The sequence below is a fragment of the Maniola hyperantus genome, chromosome Z (assembly GCF_902806685.2).
Source record: "Maniola hyperantus chromosome Z, iAphHyp1.2, whole genome shotgun sequence".
Classification (NCBI taxonomy): domain Eukaryota; kingdom Metazoa; phylum Arthropoda; class Insecta; order Lepidoptera; family Nymphalidae; genus Maniola; species Maniola hyperantus.
The window spans coordinates 12,334,921-12,353,463 of record NC_048564.1 but is presented as its reverse complement, the minus strand read 5'-3'; the positions used below and the strand labels follow the sequence as shown (position 1 = coordinate 12,353,463).

Sequence of the window (18,543 nt, the reverse complement as noted above, 5' to 3'; positions counted from 1 at the left end):
TATAACGTTTTGTTTTCAGTCTAAGTATTAGGATTCCTATATTAAAGCTATAGATAAAATTGCAACTTATCAAACAGATTAAGTAGGTAGGATTTGAAATAGGAGGAATCTATAGATTTAATTATACCTGTGGCTATTACAAACACTAGGTAGGTAGGTACGTCATATTTTCTTAAAAAGTAGGTACCCCTTATTACAATACGAATGGGTATCTGTAATCTGTAAAATATTATTTTTCTTTACAAAGGTTGTACCTATTGTCAGTTAGGGCCCATATAAGTTTAGTGATCTGGTGAATAGTTTCGGAAATGAAGCATGGAACACCTCGATGGATAACAGCACAACTTAATACGTACAGTACAGGTTTCATTACATTTCATGAGAAAGGTTTAAATGTATTGTAGAAGACATTTCTATTTGTCTATGGAAAAGGTGAGCCCATAATAATCATTTATCCAAGGGTAATCCCATCTGTGTGATGCCTACCTGTCAGTATTGTTCATAGGAGCAACTTTAAAATGTACTGGATAGGTAGGTATAAGGTCATACCTAAAGTAAAAAAACAAGTATGTAGGTAGGTAATTTTAAAACTTTATTATGCACTTATGTACCTATACAATTAATAAGTTAATAACAGCTTAGTATAAAGCCACAGACATGTTTAATAAAATACAAAATGTAGATGTAATCATAAAATTATATTATGCTAGTAATTAAAGTAAATTGTAAATCTATAAAAACTAACTAATAATTAAGCTTATGTAAGCAATGTTAACAAAATAAACGGGCCGAATTGAGAACCACCTCCTTTTTGGAAATCGGTTAAAAATAAGATCTTCTTAAAAATGAAATATTTGACAACCAATGGGTACTTGCCAGAATACAATACAATAAATGACCAGCTGCGCGATTGCGTTTTCGGTACCTACCGGTGCGGGTAAATTAGCCTCATATCATCTTATGAGCTCTCACATAGAGAAATAGGTAAAGCGTACAAGATGATATAAGGCTATTTTACCCGCACAGAGCGTCACCGACCCACACCGACGCACCGGTACTGGAAAACTGCTTCTTTACACAAGCATTACCCAAGTAGGTATTAAAAGTTAAGACAGATTAAAATTTTACTAAGTAGACATGTTCTCTAACATATATATATATGTTAGAAATGAATATATATATATATATATATATATATATATATATATATTCATTTTTCATTGGCTTCAATATCATATACACACGCATAACACAATACTTAACTATAATAAACTCAAATTAAAAGATTGAATAACAATTACTCAATTACCAATGATCAATTTGATCATTGAAGTTTTAACATTGTACTTTTCTATTTAAAACAGTGCCTTTATTGTGCGTATCTAGGTAGACGCGTTCTGGCCAAGAGGATTCATCTGTATACCCTACTATAATAAGTCAATGTCTGTAATATTATGTAACAGCATGGACTTTTACCTGAATATTTGAAAACACTATACACAAACATACAATGATAAAACTTTAATGACACCGAGTTTCTGAGATCCTTCTCAAATATTAATGGGCAACAGCATAATATGTATATGAAATAATGGAAAGGCATAATACCTTATACAGTACAGTTCTTGCAATTCACGAAGGCAAGTGAACTTTACTTGTGGTTACGTCGTATACACGTGTGCGTGCACTTCGGACCAATCAGTCGCGAGCAAGCGCTCGCAAACGCACACATTTACTGTAACTTACTTATACTGATACGACGACACACAAGCATGAGCCACTTGCCCTCGTGTAATGCAAGAACTATAATCGGAGATTATCACTGGAGCTGCCAGTCCATTTACATACAACCCCCATTCTTCCCCATATTCAAAGCTGCTATGGCACTTTTAACTGTTTGGTCATCCAAAAACAAAGACCAAACTTTAATAATAATGTATACCTACAGCAGATACTTTCGAGAAACACAATTTTTGTAATAATATGTAATAAAAAAATAAAATATAGATTCAAATATGACCCCTTTAAAGGAATGGTTCCACTATCGGGATTTAGCAAATGATTCGGGTTCGGACAAATTTTGCGACAGTTCGGCATTCGGCAAATCAACTGGCTGTATCATTCTGGATACTTACGGCGACTGTTTGTGTTTTACGAATTTTTAAATATAACGCGTACAATTTAACTCCTCACGCGCCATTTTAACTTTTCGTCATATTTCATGTCAAAAGTACGATTTTAGTCCTCATTTCAAAGGTGAACCATACTTTTGACATGACAGTTTCCTATAGAGTTAAAAAGGCGCGTGAGGAGTCATTTTGAACGGACTATAAGTTCGACAAATCAGTCGGTCGACAGACGACACATTATGTGACAGCGAATAGTTCTCAATAAACAAAAAACAAAAAACAGAAGTCCTGCTGGATATTTAAAAAGTATAAACTTATATTCGTGCCATCCATTCGGGTTAGTGCAAATGTGTGGAACGACACGATTGCCACCGGTCACACAATTCGCGATATCACTAATCATTTGTTGATTAACGAAAGTGGAGCCTTACCATAAAACAGACTAATAGATGTGATTCATTAATTCAAGTACATATAGAAGCAGAAAAAATATTCAATATATTAGAACACTTATTTACTTATTTATACAATCCCTTTAGCTTCTTCATTCAAAGTGTGATGTTTTAAGGATTTGAAAACCTGGTATAAATCAGTCAAAGGCAGTGGAGGTTTACAAAAAGCTGGTTAGGTTTGAAGAAGGAAAAAATTACGTAATAAAAAAACACTAAAAATCCGACTGCCCTGAATAGTAACAGGTAACTAAAAAGCAAAAAAGCAAGCTTTGCAAGCAATTCTATTCTTTCAGTTACCTACCAGTTATTATTTTTTTTATTTTTTTATTTATTCAGATACAAGTTAGCCCTTGACTGCAATCTCACCTGGTGGTAAGTGATGATGCAGTCTAAGATGATAGCGGGCTAACCTGGAAGGGGTATGGCAGTTTTTATTAAACCCATACCCCTTTGGTTTCTACACGGCATCGTACCGGAACGGTAAATCGCTTGGCGGCACGGCTTTGCCGGTAGGGTGGTAACTAGCCACGGCCGAAGCCTCCCACCAGACCAGACCAGAAATTTAGAAATTATAAAATTCCAAACCCCTGCCAGGAATCGAACCCACAGCGCTCACCACTGCGCCAGGGAGGTCGTATTTATTATAAGTCGGGTTTTTAGTTTTTTTAATTTCTAGTGTAACTTTAATGTAGTCCTTTATTTATTACTAGATAATGCCCGCGACTTCATCCGCATGGATTTAGGTTTTTAAAAATCCCGTGGGAACTCTTTCATTGTCCGGTATAAAAAGTAGCCTATGTTCTTCCCGGGATGCAAGTTATCTCTGTACCAAATTTCATCAAAATCGGTTGAACGGATGGGCCGTTAAAAGCTAGCAGACAGACAGACAGACAGACACACTTTCGCATTTATAATATTAGTATGGGTAGTGTTTGGCGTTGGAAGGTTAAATTAAAGTTACAATTAAAGTAAAGGCGGGGCAGGTGTAGGTGGGATTATGTGGAATGGTGTAGAGTGGAGGGGGAAGGGATCTTAAATAAACTACCACAATTTGTACACAGTGCTAGTTTTAAGTAGTAGTAAACGCCAGTGTACTATATTTTCTATGATTTGTGACTCCTAACTGTTTTCAAATATATTATATATATTTTCGTATTCGCCATTTAAAGTCCTTTATTTTGATACCCTACTCGAGTCTTAAAAAAATTAACGCCTCATTTAATTTGCAAACAGCTTACAAATAATATAGTATTAGTGGTCAATTATTTTTAAGTGATTGCACAATAGTGCATTTACATTTTTTGGGGCCAGTAATAATGGAAGGATGCCAGCGCTAGTCAAGATTTATTAGTCACTGTTTAAGTTTTTAGTCACCAGCAAAATAATTTCTTTTATTTAAAAAAGAAATAATCATAAAAGTTGAAAGACACAACTGCCCTGATATGTAGAAATTTAAAAAAAAAATTATAGGTAGTTTCACTCGGGATAATGAAAGGATTCTAATGATACTCCGTACATCTAAATCTGTTCAGGTGTTTAGAGGTTATGGTGGAATAAAGAAACTCACATACATACGTACACGAACCCTGAAAACATTACACTTCTTTTTTTGGGCTGTCATGTAATAAATACTTAAACTTATCGTCTGTAGCGCCCAAGATATGCCCCACAGTTGGGACATGTGTGGTGAACATCCATGCAGCTATCGATGCAGCATGGGATCAAACAGCATCCACATACACCTCTGTAATACAAAAACATTTTATTAATAAAATTTTCTAGCTTATTACGATACTAGATGATGCACGCGACTTCGTCAGGTTTTTTAAAAATCCCATGGGAACTTTTTGCTTTCCTGGGATAAAAAGTTGTAAAAGTTGTCTTGATGTCAATTTCCGGGACGTAAGCTACAGTCTACAGATCTACCAAAATCACATAAATCGGTTAAACGGATGGGCCTTTAACAATCTTGTGGGAATGCTTTATTTTTCTGGGATAAAAGTAATTTATGTCCGTCCCCAGGATGGAACCTAGCTCTGTACAAAATTTCATCAAATTCGGTTAAATTGTTGGGCCATGAAAAGCTAGCAGACAGACAGACAGACACTTTCCCATTTATGAGTATGGATGTTGCAAGCAACTTCGTACGCGTGGATTTAGGTTTTTAAAAATCCTATGGGAACTCTTTGCTTTTCCGAGATGAAAAGTCTGTCAATTTCCGGGATGTAAGCTATCTCTTTACCAAATTTCACATAAATCGGTTAAATGGATGGGCCTTTAACAATCCCGTAGGAATCCTTTATTTTTCCGGGATAAAAAGTAGCCTATGTCCGTCCCCAGGATGTAAGCTAGCTCTGTATAAAATTTCATCAAATTCGGTTAAATCGTTGGGCCGTGAAAAGCTAGCAGACAAACAGACAGACGGATACACTTTCGCATTTATAATATTAGTATGGAAATATGGATTAACTATTAAACTTGTGATGACATATGACTCTGGGACATGGTCGCTAACAATGGGCCTCTTAAGAAAGCTCTGCACTCAGCAGGCAATAGAGAGCTGTGCTTACGTGATCAAATTATAGGAGGAGATTCATTTCATAGAAAAACCAGAGCTTAACGGGTTGCGAAGCTGAAATGGCACTGGGCAGGGCACAAAATTATTTTGATAAACTGATATAACTTGGGGTCCCAAGGTGCTATCGATTTCACACTAGAAAGCTCAGCGTTGGAATACCCCCACTAGGTGGATAGGCAACATCAAACGAATTCCAGGGAGCTGCTGGATTTAAGCAGTGTAAGACTGTGGCGTGAAGCAGTCCCTACAAGAGACCTATGTTCAGCAGAGGACATCTATTGGTTGTTGATGATCATGATGAGTATTAGAAAATATTTTCTTACCCTAACATAAATATGATGGTCCCAGCTATATAAGCAATAAGTCCTGGCTTAGTCTGTGTATCTGTATTCATTTCAGCATGGCAGCTCGGGCATATCATATGGGTCGGTTGAGGTCCCACTGGCACCACTGTGGTCACTATCGCAGGACCTGACGCTGATATTTACGTAACAAAAATTAATATGGTATTAAACACTTAGTCAGACATAATCATTTATTGAAGTGAATACTAATTCAAGATTTTGGGGATGCATAAAATCTTCAAGTTTGTGTTACATACATCCATATGTTATTAGCTTTTATGATTTACTAGCTTATGCTCGCTACTTCGTCCGCATGGACTACTCAAATTTCAAACCCCTATTTCACCCCAAAAATTTTCAAAAATCCTTTCTTAGCCTATGCCTACGTCATAATAGCTATCTGCATTCCAAATTTCAGCCCGATCCGCCCAGTAGTTTGAGCTGTGGGTTGATAGATCAGTCAGTCAGCCAGTCAGTCACCTTTTTCTTTTATATATTTAGATTCCTTAATGTTTACAGCACTAAACAGTCTAGTTTAAAAGCATTTTAGGTGCATAGCAACATTGTTGTATGAAAAATTGGTGTTATTTACCAGCAACAATAATAATTTCTTTCTTTTAACCATTTTTTGTAAAATGTATAAAATAATTCTATTTTCATTTTTAGGGTTCCACGCCTCAATAAACGGAACCCTTATAGGATCACTTTGTTGTCTGTCTGTCTGTCAAGAAACCTATAGGGTACTTCCCGTTGACCTAGAATCATGAAATTTAGCAGGTAGGTAGGTCTTATAGCAGATGTTCGGGGAAAAATCTGAAAACCGTGAATTTGTGGTTACATGACACAAAAAAAATTAAATTGTGGTCATGAACAAATATTGCTATTTTCAACTTTCAAAGTAAGATTACTATATCAAGTGGGGTACTATATGAAAGGGCTTTATTTGTACATTCTAAAAAAGATTTTTATTTATTTTTAGGCATAATAGTTTTTGATTTATCATGCAACAGTTAAAAATTAATGTGTTATTAAGCAGGAATAGAAGATATAATTATTATAACTTCTCCAGAAAAAGAATTTAGAACAAAACAAAATGCATTCTAAACTAATTGAACATTTCTTGTTCATATTATGAGTACATTTTGAAGTTAAATAAAATAATCACAAAAGGTTAACATTTTTGTTTGTTTTGCTATCTTTTCTATGTAATTATACACATAGCTATGATGGTCAAAAGTTATGAATGGTTTTACAACAAAGTTATAACAAGTAGTTTTCTACATTTGCTATGAAGTAAGTAGTCATTCTTAATTATGTACACAAGACTTTATATACATGTACCTACTGTATAGACTGTATTTATTATTATTATTTATTTCCACACAAACAGAAAAAAACACAATATTGGTTTCTTCGTGCTCGTAAGCGCTTGGCGGCTTGTCTGAGCACTGCACATTCCTCTGTAGTCTTATACTTACATACATACTATACATACTATTAATGTAGGTAGGTAGTTTTAAAATAAAATAATTATGTCCGCGTATACCAGCTTCAATTTCTGCATACGAGTTGGACCTCACCACGCCAAAATGTACCATGCCACACAGCGTCGATCTCGATAAAATGACTTGACGGTATATAGCGATAAAAGTCATTCTCCCGAGACCAACGCAATGCGGCCCGGCTCACTTCGGCATAGCTCGGTCCAATATACTGGCTAACGCGTATACAGGCTGCTTCAATTTGATAGAAAATTTTATTATTTCATATTTAATAAATAATTTTTAATTTTGTATTTAATGTTGTTTTTAGTTATTTTGGATTTAAGATCCGTGGCTGTGGCTCTAGGTCTCAGATTGGGAACACCACTGTGCCATCAGCACAGATGTCCGTGTGGAAAAGAGGTTGATAAATTTGGAATCCACGGACTCTCTTGCCAAAGGAGCTCCGGTAGGCTGTTTAGGCATGGCTCTCTTAACGATACAATTAAAAGAGCTCTTGCCACCATAAATATTCCTGCGCTCATTGAGCCGGCAGGGATTAGTCGGGATGATGGCAAGAGACCTGATGGATTGACGCTGGTTCCCTGGGAACGGGGACGGGCGCTAATGTGGGACGCAACTTGCGTTGACACATTGGCCCCGTGTCATATCAGGAAGACAGCATCAAGACCGGGAGCCGCAGCAGAAACAGCTGAAAACGGCAAGCGGCGCAAGTATGCCTCTCTTATAGAGAGTTACATTTTTGTGCCGTTTGCCGTGGAGACCCTGGGGCCACGGAGTCTTAGTGCTAAAAAATTTTTACGAGACATTTCACCGCGATTAATAGCCTCAACTGGTGACAGAAGGGCTGGCTCATTTTTTGCGCAGCGGATCAGCCTGGCTGTCCAGCGCGGAAATGCAGCCAGTATTCTTGGCACCATTCCACGCGTTCATGATTTATATAGTAATTAGATAAGGCTAGCTTTAAGTTTTATTGTATTAAAAAAAAAAAAAAAAAAAAAAAAAAAAAAGATCCGTTGGAAGGTCATTTATTAGCCTTGGAAGTAAATAATCTGTGGTTCTTTGTGGTTCTTTCACCATAAAAATTGTTTGCTTTTGTTGTATTTAATTTCAGTTCTGTAATTTTCCTGTATAGTATACATTATTTTGAAACTATAGAAATTAATTGTTATTGGAAAGATAGCAGTATTTAAAACAAATTAACACTTCACCTTCACTTCATTCAGAAAATGGAAACTGTTACAAGGCCACAATATATTAGTCATCACTCCAAATATTTTAAGGTCAAAATTATTGTTTTTCATTAAAAGTATCTCATACTTACAAGGGTGGTATTGGGGTGTATATGGGCTGGAAGGTCCCACACCTCCCACAGCCTGGGAATAGCTAGGCGGGGCCGCCGGAGGGGGTTGCATTGTGTGCCCGTTACTCCAACCATATGGAGGAGGATAACTGCTTTTCTCCATTTTTGAAGACTTACTAAAAAGAAAATAAGTAAACAACCTTCACTTTAACGCACACAATTTACCTTCTTGTGATGCAATACAATCGTGTTGCTATTTTTAGGTATGATTCCAACATACGTTATAACGCAGATGCTCACAAGTCACATATTCGTGATTTCTAAGCGTATATTCTATGAATACTGTACGTAAATTCATACGATCTAATTAAGAGATTGAGGAGAGATCGTACCTACCAAGCTTAAAATAATATGTGGATTAAATAATAAGTTTGTTTTTCTATCTATTTACTATATTTTTTGATAGTGAAATTCATAAGATTAATAAACAAGATTGAGAAACACCTTTACAACTTGACACTTGTATGCTTGTAATCTTTGCTTGTAATAGTGACAGATGACAAAATCATTTGACACTTTTTTTTTTTTTTTTTTGACACTTCACATTTTTTCAACTGGGTTTACGGCTCTGGGCTCTAGCCTTTTTGAGCCTTTGACTCTTGACAGAAATCCACATCATGGATTTATACTAGTTAAAGAAGAGTTAAAGCTTAGTTAACACTAGTTAAAGCCTTATTGGAGCCGATTCTCTTGTACACAATCTCTACACTTGTACTCTAAATTAACAGGTCTAAATCTAGTGCTACTCTTTTCTGCAAGCAACATTATGAAAAGGATAGCAATAGATTTAGATGCGTCGTTTTAGTTTAATTAGCCACATTAAGGATATCTCACCAAAAGAAAATTAAACTATTTTATTGTGATAAAAGTTATTTTTTTAATGATTTTGAATGAATAAGCTTATTTCGTGGTTTAACGTTATTTGATTATCAGTACCGTAAAACGGGGTGAATAGGAACCGGGGTGTGAATAGGGACAAAACTGGGAATGAGATTTGAACGTAAAAATAATACTCAAATCAGCTTAGAATTTTGGTAGCATTGTTTTTCCCTATAGTAGAATATTTAATCTTTTATTTGGCAATACTGAACCAGAGACAAATTGGCATTAAAATAACGAAAGCGTAATTGCAAAAACGTTGTTCAAAACACGCTAAGCCGTAGGTCTCAAAACTTTGTTTACTTTGACGCAGTACGAGAATAAAACAGTACAAAAACTATTAGAAATCATTAAACATTTATCTAAGAGGCGTCACAAAAGCAGATTTGTCTAAATGTTACATATTTTTCTGTAAAAAAGAAAAAATTGGAAACCAAGTGGTTTTGGCTTTGCCATGGGGATTATAGGTACGGGAAAGGGGTGGATAGGAACGCTATACTTACTGAATTGGAACGAATCAAGGTTAAATAGGAACAGTAAGGTTTATATATGGACAGGGCTGTCACTTTAAATATTTAATTAAATTGTTCAAAAAAAAATTTCTTTCTTGTGTAGTCGACTAGTAAAATTTAGTTAAATGGCATTTTACTGTTTAATATTGATAAATAAATAAATAAATAAAAATATTTTTTATTCAATTAAACTTTTACAAGTATAGGTAGTACTACACTACTTGTAACAGTTTAATTAAATAAAAAATATTTTTATTTATTTATTTTTGAATCGTCAAACCACTGATTCGGAATGCCAGCAACCAGCAAGAAACTCGGCGGTTGCTTTTTTTTAAAGATTTGATACCTACTATGCCATGTATAATAACATATAGCCTATGTTACTTCTGAATAAAATAGCTATAGAATATGGTGAAAGAATTCTCAAAATCAGTCCAGTAATTTCAGAGTTTATCGATTACAAACAAACAAGTCTTCACTTTCCTAATCTAAATATATAAAAGGAAAAGGTGACTGACTGACTGATCTATCAACGTACAGCTCAAACTACTGGACAGATCGGGCTGAAATTTGGTATGAAGATGACTATTAAGACATAGGCATCCGCTAAGAAAGGATTTTTGAAAACTCAACCCCTAAGGGGTTGAAATAGGGGTTTGAAATTTGTGTCGGACGAAGTCGCGAGCATAAGCTAGTTTTGTAATATTAGAGGATAGACGAACTTGTGTTTGACAACCCTAACCTTTTTTCCCTATTCACCCCTTTGCCATTCCGTTACACCCCGGATCAAGTATAAATAGGGACAGCATATATTTTGATTAAAATATACCAGTGATTTATCATTATTTTATATTTTTTGGATGTTTCCTTAGAATTCTTACAACCGGAGATGCTTACAAACAGTTAAAGCATCATAATTTGTACCAAAACATCCGTAAATTTCAATGCGAAGTTAGATTTCGTACCTATTCACCCCGTTTTACGGTACCGCCGTAACTACGACCCGTGCAATACCGAGTCGATAAGCTATTTAATAAAATCTATTTCTAATGGCTAGAATCTGCTGGAATGCTGCTGGAGCTGGAAAGCCAGTTGAAAAAAAAAGCACTATGTTATTGAGTGGTTATTGATCTGTGCCATAAAGGTAGTATAGTTGTCTGTGATTTCTATTTATCTATGTAAGTACCACAGACCAGTAACAATTTGTCATTATCTATGGTTAACAAGCAGTGCACAAGTGATTATATTCTTCTATCAAGTGATGTACTCTTTGGTAGTGTACTTTGACAAGAGCTTAGCCCTATGTTTCGATATTGTAGAAAGTAAATAAAATATAAGAAGTCGGTTAAACAGTAGGTATTTATGTATGTTCATAACAAATTTACAAGTGCATTTAATTAAGGATTAATGATTAGTTAAACTTCTAACTGCCTTTAACTTCAATTGAAAATTTACTATTTTATACCTAAAATAGGTGATGATTCATATTGGTTTTGTTTTCCTCATTAGAAGCGAAGAAAATGTCTTCACCACGCCCGAAATCGCCACGTACTCCGGTATTGCCAAAAAAAGAGGAAGAATCATTCTGGGACAAAATTGGCACCATCGGCCGTAAGAAGCGTATCAAGGAAGGTAAGTTTGCGTCTTTGAAGGAAGTAGTGCGTAGGTTGACACAGTTTACGTGATTGCCTCACAGTGTCACAGGTGTTACTATTTTAGTGGAATTCTTTTAACTGTTGATTATTTTGGGCAGTCCAGGAAGTGCAAGCAGAGGGGAAATATGCGATAGACTCGCCTGGGAGCCCCACAGCTCCGGAGATACCGCCTGAGGAGTACAGCTTACGTGAGTTACCAACTGTAAACTAAATTAAGCTCGCGATTTTGTCTATGTGGATTTAGGTTTTAATAAATCCTGCAGGCACTTTGATTATCCAGTGTACAAGTATCTTATTTCCATCTCCGGTGCAAGGTATCTCTGTATCCGAAGCATAGACATGTTCAGCAGACCAATCAGAGTATTACTCGTAGATGTCATCTATCATCAATCTGATTGGTTGAAGCATGCTCATCTCCTCTCAGCTCCTTTCAGTGGACAGCAACCATAATTTTTGTTTGTTTGCCCTTAGTTGATAATGAAGAAAGGGCGATCATAGAACCAAGATCATTAGAAGATCCAAGAGTTAAAGAGCTTATTCAGGTTTTGATAGACTGGATTAATGATGAGCTTGCAGCCCAGAGGATCATTGTGAAGGATATCAGCGAGGATCTGTATGATGGGCAGGTGCTTCAGAAACTTCTGGAAAAGCTCACAGAGACTAAACTTGATGTTCCTGAGGTGACACAATCTGAAGAGGGCCAGCGTCAAAAATTAGCTGTTGTGCTCAGAGCTGTTAATAGGGTAAGTTTATTCATACTTGTTATACATACATTTAAAAGTAAAAGATACTCAGACATTTTTTTTTATTTGTACCAAAAACATTTACAGTAAAGAGAAAAAGAGTCCACAAAAGTGGACAGGGAAGCACTTATCTCTATGACAGATCTCTACCAGTGACCTTTGGCAGTGCGGACATTATTATTTGTTGAATGAAAAATATTAGTGTTTAAACTATTGCAAGTGATATTCATTATAAAATAAAAATAAAAAGCTTTTTTATTCAAATAAACTTTTACAAGTACTTTCGAATAGTCGGATGCATCTACCACTGGTTCGGAATGCCTTTCCTACCAAGAAGAACCAGCAAGAAACTCGGCGGTTGCTCTTTTCAAATAAATATAAATGCCTTGGTCCGTGTGGACTACACAAATTTCAAACCCCTATTTTATCCCTTTATGTTTTGAATTTTCAAAAATCCTTTCTTAGCAGAAGTCTTTGTCATAATAGCTATCTGGATGCCAAATTTCAGCCCAATCCGTCTAGTAGTTTGAGCTGTGCGTTGATAGATCTGTCAGTCAGTCAGTCAATCAGCTTTTCCTTTTATATACATAGATGATGTCCAAACTCGCATGTAAGGGTCATCCTTATGTTATTCACGAAATGTTGTATATATAAAGTATCTTATAGATGGGGCTCTGAAGAGTTGACGCTGTAATATAAATCATAAAAATCTTAACAGGTGCTGTTTGGGACATCAAAACCAGCTCAGAAATGGAGTGTTGATTCTGTACATTCCAAAAACGTAGTATCTATTCTCCACCTTTTGGTGGCTCTTGCCCGTCACTTCAGGGCGCCTATCCGCCTCCCGGAGAATGTCAGCGTTAATGTTGTCGTAGTAAAGAAAGATGCACCCAATCAGCTGTCTCATAGGTATGTTATATTTATTTGTGACATATGACCAGGTTGATGTTCCTAATTAAAGAAATACTGAAAACTTCAACTTCAATATCTGTAACATCAACCTGCACAGCATATGTCTGCGTAGACAAAATTTTCTCGCGGGGCGCATGTTAGGCCCTCTGGTCACGATGATGAAGTTTTTGTAAGTTTCTACAATGTTTAAGTTGTGTTGAAAATGAGTAAATTCATATGAAGAAGAATTATTAGAGTTTACTTTGCGAAGTTATTCATCATCATCACCATCAACCGATAGGCGTCCACTGCTGGACAAAGATCTCTTGTAGGGACTTCTACACGCCACGGTCTTGCGCCGCCTGAATCCAGCAATGCCTGATTCAATTATTTTATCGTTGTCTGACTGTATGAAATACATTATATCTAATTAATTTTTTTATTGTTTTTTTTTCAAAGTTTTGACTTTGATGATGTCAAATGATTTATTCTAAATAGGTAATTAATTACTCTTTTTGATTGTCAGATGTTGGATTTGTAAGATATAGTGGTGATAATTATTACGCAAACTCGCGCGTTTCCTCGCAAATGAGAGAAAAATAATGCACAATTCACTGTAATACACAACTCACGTGTCTGGTGGGAGGCTTCGGCCGTGGCTAGTTACCACCCTACCGGCAAAGCCGTGCCGCCAAGCGATTTAGCGTGCCGGTACGATGCCGTGTAGAAACCAAAGGGGTATGGGTTTAATAAAAACTGCCATACCCCTTCCATGTAAGCCCGCTACCATCTTAGACTGCATCATCACTTACTACCAGATGAGATTGCAGTCAAGGGCTAACTTGTATCTGAATAAAAAAAAATAGCATTTCACAGCCTCGTTTTGTTTATCACTTTGGAAGTACTCTGCTTCCTGTCGTCCTTCCATTTTTTTTATTTCAGGCCTGTGGGGTGATTCCCTAACTCAGTGCCCAACACAGAATGGTAGCCATCGATGTCATTTGGCATTTATTTTTAATCCATTGAAGTTTTTCTACGAAAAATAGTTTTGATGTCACTCAGTGACGTAGCAATGTATAACCAACAAATGTTGTTGTCCAACGTTCGTCGATAGACACTGAGTTAGCGAATCACCCCGCTGGACGGTAATTTAATAACTTATTTTTACAGAACCTACATTGAAGACATCACGACAACCTACGATGACCTTGGTATGAAGTGTGAAAGAGATGCATTTGATGCTCTGTTTGACCATGCACCAGATAAATTACAAGTTGTGAAGAAGGTAAGCTTTTTCCTACGTTTAAAGTAAGCTTTTGACTGGCTACTAGTTATTGAACAGGAATATTGTATCTATGCATCAAAAAAAGTTAGTAATCAATACAAAAAACTAAAAAGGTATCAATTCTATTAATAGTTTCGGAAAAATGTGTGGACAAACATATGTACCTAAAAATACAATTTTGTATAACTGTTTGGGAGCCCTAATAGATGTTCTTATGTGAATGTATTGCAGTTTCAATAAGATAACATCCATAGGTGGCGAATCGGAAACCTCCTTTTTAACTTGGTTAGAATTTGAAATTAACCTTTATTTACAGTCGCTGATCACCTTTGTGAACAAACACCTGACTAAGGTGAATCTGGAGGTGATGGATCTAGACACGCAGTTCCACGACGGTGTATACCTTTGCCTCCTCATGGGTCTGCTTGAGGGTTTCTTCGTCCCACTCTATGACTTCCACCTGACCCCTCAGGAATTTGATCAGAAAGTACACAATGTATCTTTCGCGTTTGAGCTGATGCAGGATGTTGGACTTGCTAAGCCTAAAGCAAGGCCTGAAGGTAATTTATACTATTATTAGCTTATGCCTGCGACTTCTTACGTGTAGATTACGCAAATTTCAAACCCCTATTTTACCCCCTTCGGGGTTGAATTTTCAAAGATCCTTTCTTAGCAGATGCCTACATCATGACAGCAGCAGTGGTTTGAGCTGTGCGTTGATAGATCTGTCACTTTTTCCTTTTTAGTATATGTTTCGTTTACAAAACAATGCTTTAATTTTTTGTCTTACTAGGTATATTAAAAATATAAATACTTTAATAAAATATGTTATTATGTAACACTTTCTAAATTCACAATAAACAGGATCAAAAAAAAATTGCATCGATAAAATAGATTTTTTAGCTGTTTTTCCTTCACAGTATGCATGCAAGATATTTCATGAAAATTATAAATCTGCATAATATTGTTTCAGATATCGTGAATCTCGATTTGAAGTCAACACTCAGAGTTTTGTATAATCTCTTCACAAAGTACAAAAATATGGCCTAACTCCTAAGTCATTCTCTTGTCATCATTTTACGTTATTGCTTTTAATGAATTTGACGTCACAAATGATTTACTGATTTACATTTGCGCACAAACATTATAGTCCGGGAGACAGCAATGCAAAGAACACTATCATTTTATTTGTTTAATAGTTATATTCAAACTATAGTTCGCGACGCAATCGGGGTACGTGGCGGGGGGACGGCCCGCTCACCCGCACGTCTACCGCGCTCGCCCGCACCGGGTTAGCGCGGGGCTATGAGGGTGTTCGATCTCGACCTGTCGCGTACTATAAGTGTCATATAATGCAAAAACGCCAAACAAAATGCAATGCTGCCTCCCGATTTTTAATAATATTACTAAAGAATGCGTTAAAAATACACTCCATAGTTTCTTCTGGTAAATTAAACTAGTTAACGATTCAAAAGCACTTGTAAGAAGTCTACTTGAATAAAGATATGTTCTATTCTACTCTTCGAGCTTCGAGCGAAGTCATCGCTTTAGCATAGTTGAAACAAAGAGACAGGCTTCTTTAAAGATGAGAATGTGCTCGATGAATAGTACGACTATCAATTATTACAGCAAATATGTTCTTCATTAGCTCAGGATACAGGACAGCTTCACTAGCTCAGGATGTCTGGGAACTGTTTAGGTTTTGTGATATAAGTCCCGCAAATTGCTATTGCGCTGGAGCCATGTCTCATTAACATCCAAATGACGTCATTTTGACGTCAGCCGAAATAGAAATATACCATCAGCTCGAAACTTCATTCTAGTGCTGACGTCACTAAAATGGCGGCCACACGCATTAGCAATTTGCGGGACTTATAGTTTATTATATTTTAGTTGTAGCATGGTGCGGGTGACATGTCAATAGAACGCAACTTAGGTATGAATAAAGAATAATACGAAAAATCTTAAGTAAATTATAATACCTAGTCATTTTTTGCTTAAGAGTGTACCTACCTAGTAAACAAGCAAATATCCGCAAGTTTTAAATAAAAAAAAATGTATGAGTTTCATTATCATTCATAAGTCATTGCATTTTGTGAAATTGATTTTTATTCAAAAGTTTATAACAAGACGTATTTTTAGGCTTGCTATAATTAGGTATTTTTATGTATCATGTATGATTTAAAAATAACAGGTGATACCCGTGACCTCGTCAGCGAGAATGTGTTTTTAAAAATCCTGTGGGAACTCTTTAATTTTCCGGATTTGATGAGCCGTGAAAAGCTAGCAGACACACACTTTCGTATTTATAATATTAATATGGATTGTGATGTATCTTTTTAACAGTAGTATTATTTAATAAACTAATAACTAATGTTTTTTATGTTTTATATACCAATTGAAATTAATGCAGGTCATACGAAATGCAGAAAAATCTTACAAGCCTAAACCTAGTACAATAGTACTCGACTTTTAGTCTATTATGAACACAATAGTGTTCATTATAGACTAAAAGTCGAGTATAAGAATTTAAAAATTTAAGAACTTTTTTTTTAGTTTAAAACGATTTAAGAAGAAAATACTAACTTTAATTAATTTATTAACAACTAGTTGACCTGCTCTGTCTTCGCAGGAGGGGCCTACCTATTCCATAGACAAATATAAGTCTACTAAACTATGTATTATAAACCTTCCTTGTGAAATGTTCTGAGTGACTATCGGATTGCACTGAAACGTATAGATACTATTTTTTTTACCGAAATCGAACCTGTTACTTATAGAGAAAAAAATGAAACTACTATAATTAAAAGTCTTGTACGATAAGCTAATAATTGATTTTCTGTTAGCCGTTGAGGGGTTTAGTCCTTCATCTCCGAAAATATTCATCAGGTCTTCACTATATTATGTTTTACCCGGATTATTAGTTATGTTTTTTTAACCGACTTCAAAAAAGGAGGTTTTTTCTCAATTCGACTGTTTTTTTTGTATGTTTGTTATGCGATTACTCCGCCAATTATGAACCGATTTTAGTAATTCTTTTTTTAACTTCAGAGGTGGTCCCCCATTTCAATTTGGTGAAGATAAATGATGAATATCTCCGGAGATGGAGAGCGGAACTCCTCAATGGATAAGAGTAAATTGGTCGGTCGCTATCAGCGTAATAGCTTAGTAAACAGTAGCTTATTAACCAAGCATAGCACATTTTAATACCACAAAAAATTGTGAAATAATTTTTTTTCAAAAATAATTTAATTTACTACCGAATTATTTTTTGAAATCGGTGCCAATATGGAGTCCCAAAACAATATGAAGAATAAACTATTCGTGCGGTTAATAATTGGCACCGGCTCCAAAAATATTAGGTACATATTCGGCAGTTTTTTTTAAAATTTTAGTGTTGTGGTTATTGAAGTCGGTTCTTGTTTATTTTTTATGTCATGTACCTACAGAAATCGTTCAGTTAGTTTTATTATCTAAATATATCAAATTCAAAGTCCTGACTGACTGACTGACAAATATATCAACGCACAGCCTAAACCGCTGGTTCTAGAGACATGTAATTTTGAGGTGTGTTCTTTGTAAAGAGTAGGTATCCACTAATTTGAAAGATTTTTTGAAATTCCACCCCTAAGTGGGTTAAATGGGGGATGGAAGTTTGTATGAAAGTCTGTCATTTTTGAAGTTACATCGATGAAAATTGGTATTTCAGCCTTTGGTTAAAAATAAAAAGTACATATTTCACGATTTTTTGGAAATTCTACTACCATGGGTTACATAAGGGATGAAAGTTTGTATGAAAGTCCGTAATTTTTCAAGTTATTTACATGAAAATTGGTATTTGGGTTTTCGGTAATAAATGAAGAAATATATATTTCAGGATTTTTGGAAATTCAACCCCCACCTCGATTTTCTAAATTGCACCCGAGCAAAGCCGGGGCGGGTCAGCTAGTAACTTCATAAGTGATTTATAATACACCCTACTAATAATTAATCTATTGAATATACTTAAACTAACTTTATTAACTGTTGTTTTATTTCAAAACTACCAAGTTTTTCAATGATTTGTCTGATCTGGATAATATAGTTTTCATCAGTTTGTAGGTTTAGTCCATATTTTAAAGGTGAACAGTACTTTTGATATGCCAGTTGACCCATAGAGTTAAAGTGAGGAGTTGCACATCACTTTCTGCCACGTACTGTAAATAGGTAA

At 35.6% G+C, this 18,543-nt stretch overlaps 2 protein-coding genes across 7 annotated transcripts; one reads left to right on the top strand and one right to left on the bottom strand.

The window, feature by feature from the left end:
* Window positions 1–3,077: 3,077 nt before the first annotated feature.
* Window positions 3,078–8,836, bottom strand: LOC117995917 (LITAF domain-containing protein). 3 transcript variants are annotated; one of them, XM_034983940.2, is made up of 4 exons: window positions 8,705–8,836; window positions 8,330–8,484; window positions 5,483–5,636; window positions 3,078–4,325 (listed from the first exon to the last, which is right to left on the bottom strand). In XM_034983940.2, the coding sequence occupies exons 2-4, from the start codon at window positions 8,469–8,471 to the stop codon at window positions 4,220–4,222; spliced, it is 402 nt and encodes a 133-aa protein (XP_034839831.1). In that variant the 5' UTR covers window positions 8,472–8,484; window positions 8,705–8,836; the 3' UTR covers window positions 3,078–4,219. The 3 variants fall into 3 exon arrangements, with proteins under 3 accessions (XP_034839831.1, XP_034839830.1, XP_069364689.1); XM_034983939.2 differs by having other exon boundaries at window positions 8,701–8,834; XM_069508588.1 differs by lacking the exon at window positions 8,705–8,836 and having other exon boundaries at window positions 8,330–8,606.
* A 2,184-nt stretch (window positions 8,837–11,020) lies between these two features.
* Window positions 11,021–18,352, top strand: parvin (beta-parvin). 4 transcript variants are annotated; one of them, XM_069508706.1, is made up of 8 exons: window positions 11,021–11,111; window positions 11,269–11,391; window positions 11,513–11,602; window positions 11,886–12,157; window positions 12,876–13,066; window positions 14,219–14,333; window positions 14,650–14,893; window positions 15,307–18,352. In XM_069508706.1, the coding sequence occupies exons 2-8, from the start codon at window positions 11,280–11,282 to the stop codon at window positions 15,381–15,383; spliced, it is 1,101 nt and encodes a 366-aa protein (XP_069364807.1). In that variant the 5' UTR covers window positions 11,021–11,111; window positions 11,269–11,279; the 3' UTR covers window positions 15,384–18,352. The 4 variants fall into 4 exon arrangements, with proteins under 4 accessions (XP_069364807.1, XP_069364809.1, XP_069364811.1 ...); XM_069508708.1 differs by having other exon boundaries at window positions 11,040–11,123; XM_069508710.1 differs by having other exon boundaries at window positions 11,081–11,099.
* Window positions 18,353–18,543: the final 191 nt, after the last annotated feature.

Excerpts from the sequence above, each read along its gene's own strand:
- LOC117995917 (XM_034983940.2), bottom strand. The coding sequence starts at position 8,471 with ATGGAGAAAAGCAGTTATCCTCCTCCATATGGTTGGAGTAACGGGCAC. Across the intron at positions 5,637-8,329 it reads TACACCCCAATACCACCCTT|CGTCAGGTCCTGCGATAGTG; the intron begins GTAAGTATGAGA and ends CGTAAATATCAG. Across the intron at positions 4,326-5,482 it reads ACCATCATATTTATGTTAGG|AGGTGTATGTGGATGCTGTT; the intron begins GTAAGAAAATAT and ends TTTGTATTACAG.
- parvin (XM_069508706.1), top strand. The coding sequence starts at position 11,280 with ATGTCTTCACCACGCCCGAAATCGCCACGTACTCCGGTATTGCCAAAA. Across the intron at positions 11,392-11,512 it reads TAAGAAGCGTATCAAGGAAG|TCCAGGAAGTGCAAGCAGAG; the intron begins GTAAGTTTGCGT and ends TATTTTGGGCAG. Across the intron at positions 13,067-14,218 it reads CCCAATCAGCTGTCTCATAG|AACCTACATTGAAGACATCA; the intron begins GTATGTTATATT and ends TTATTTTTACAG.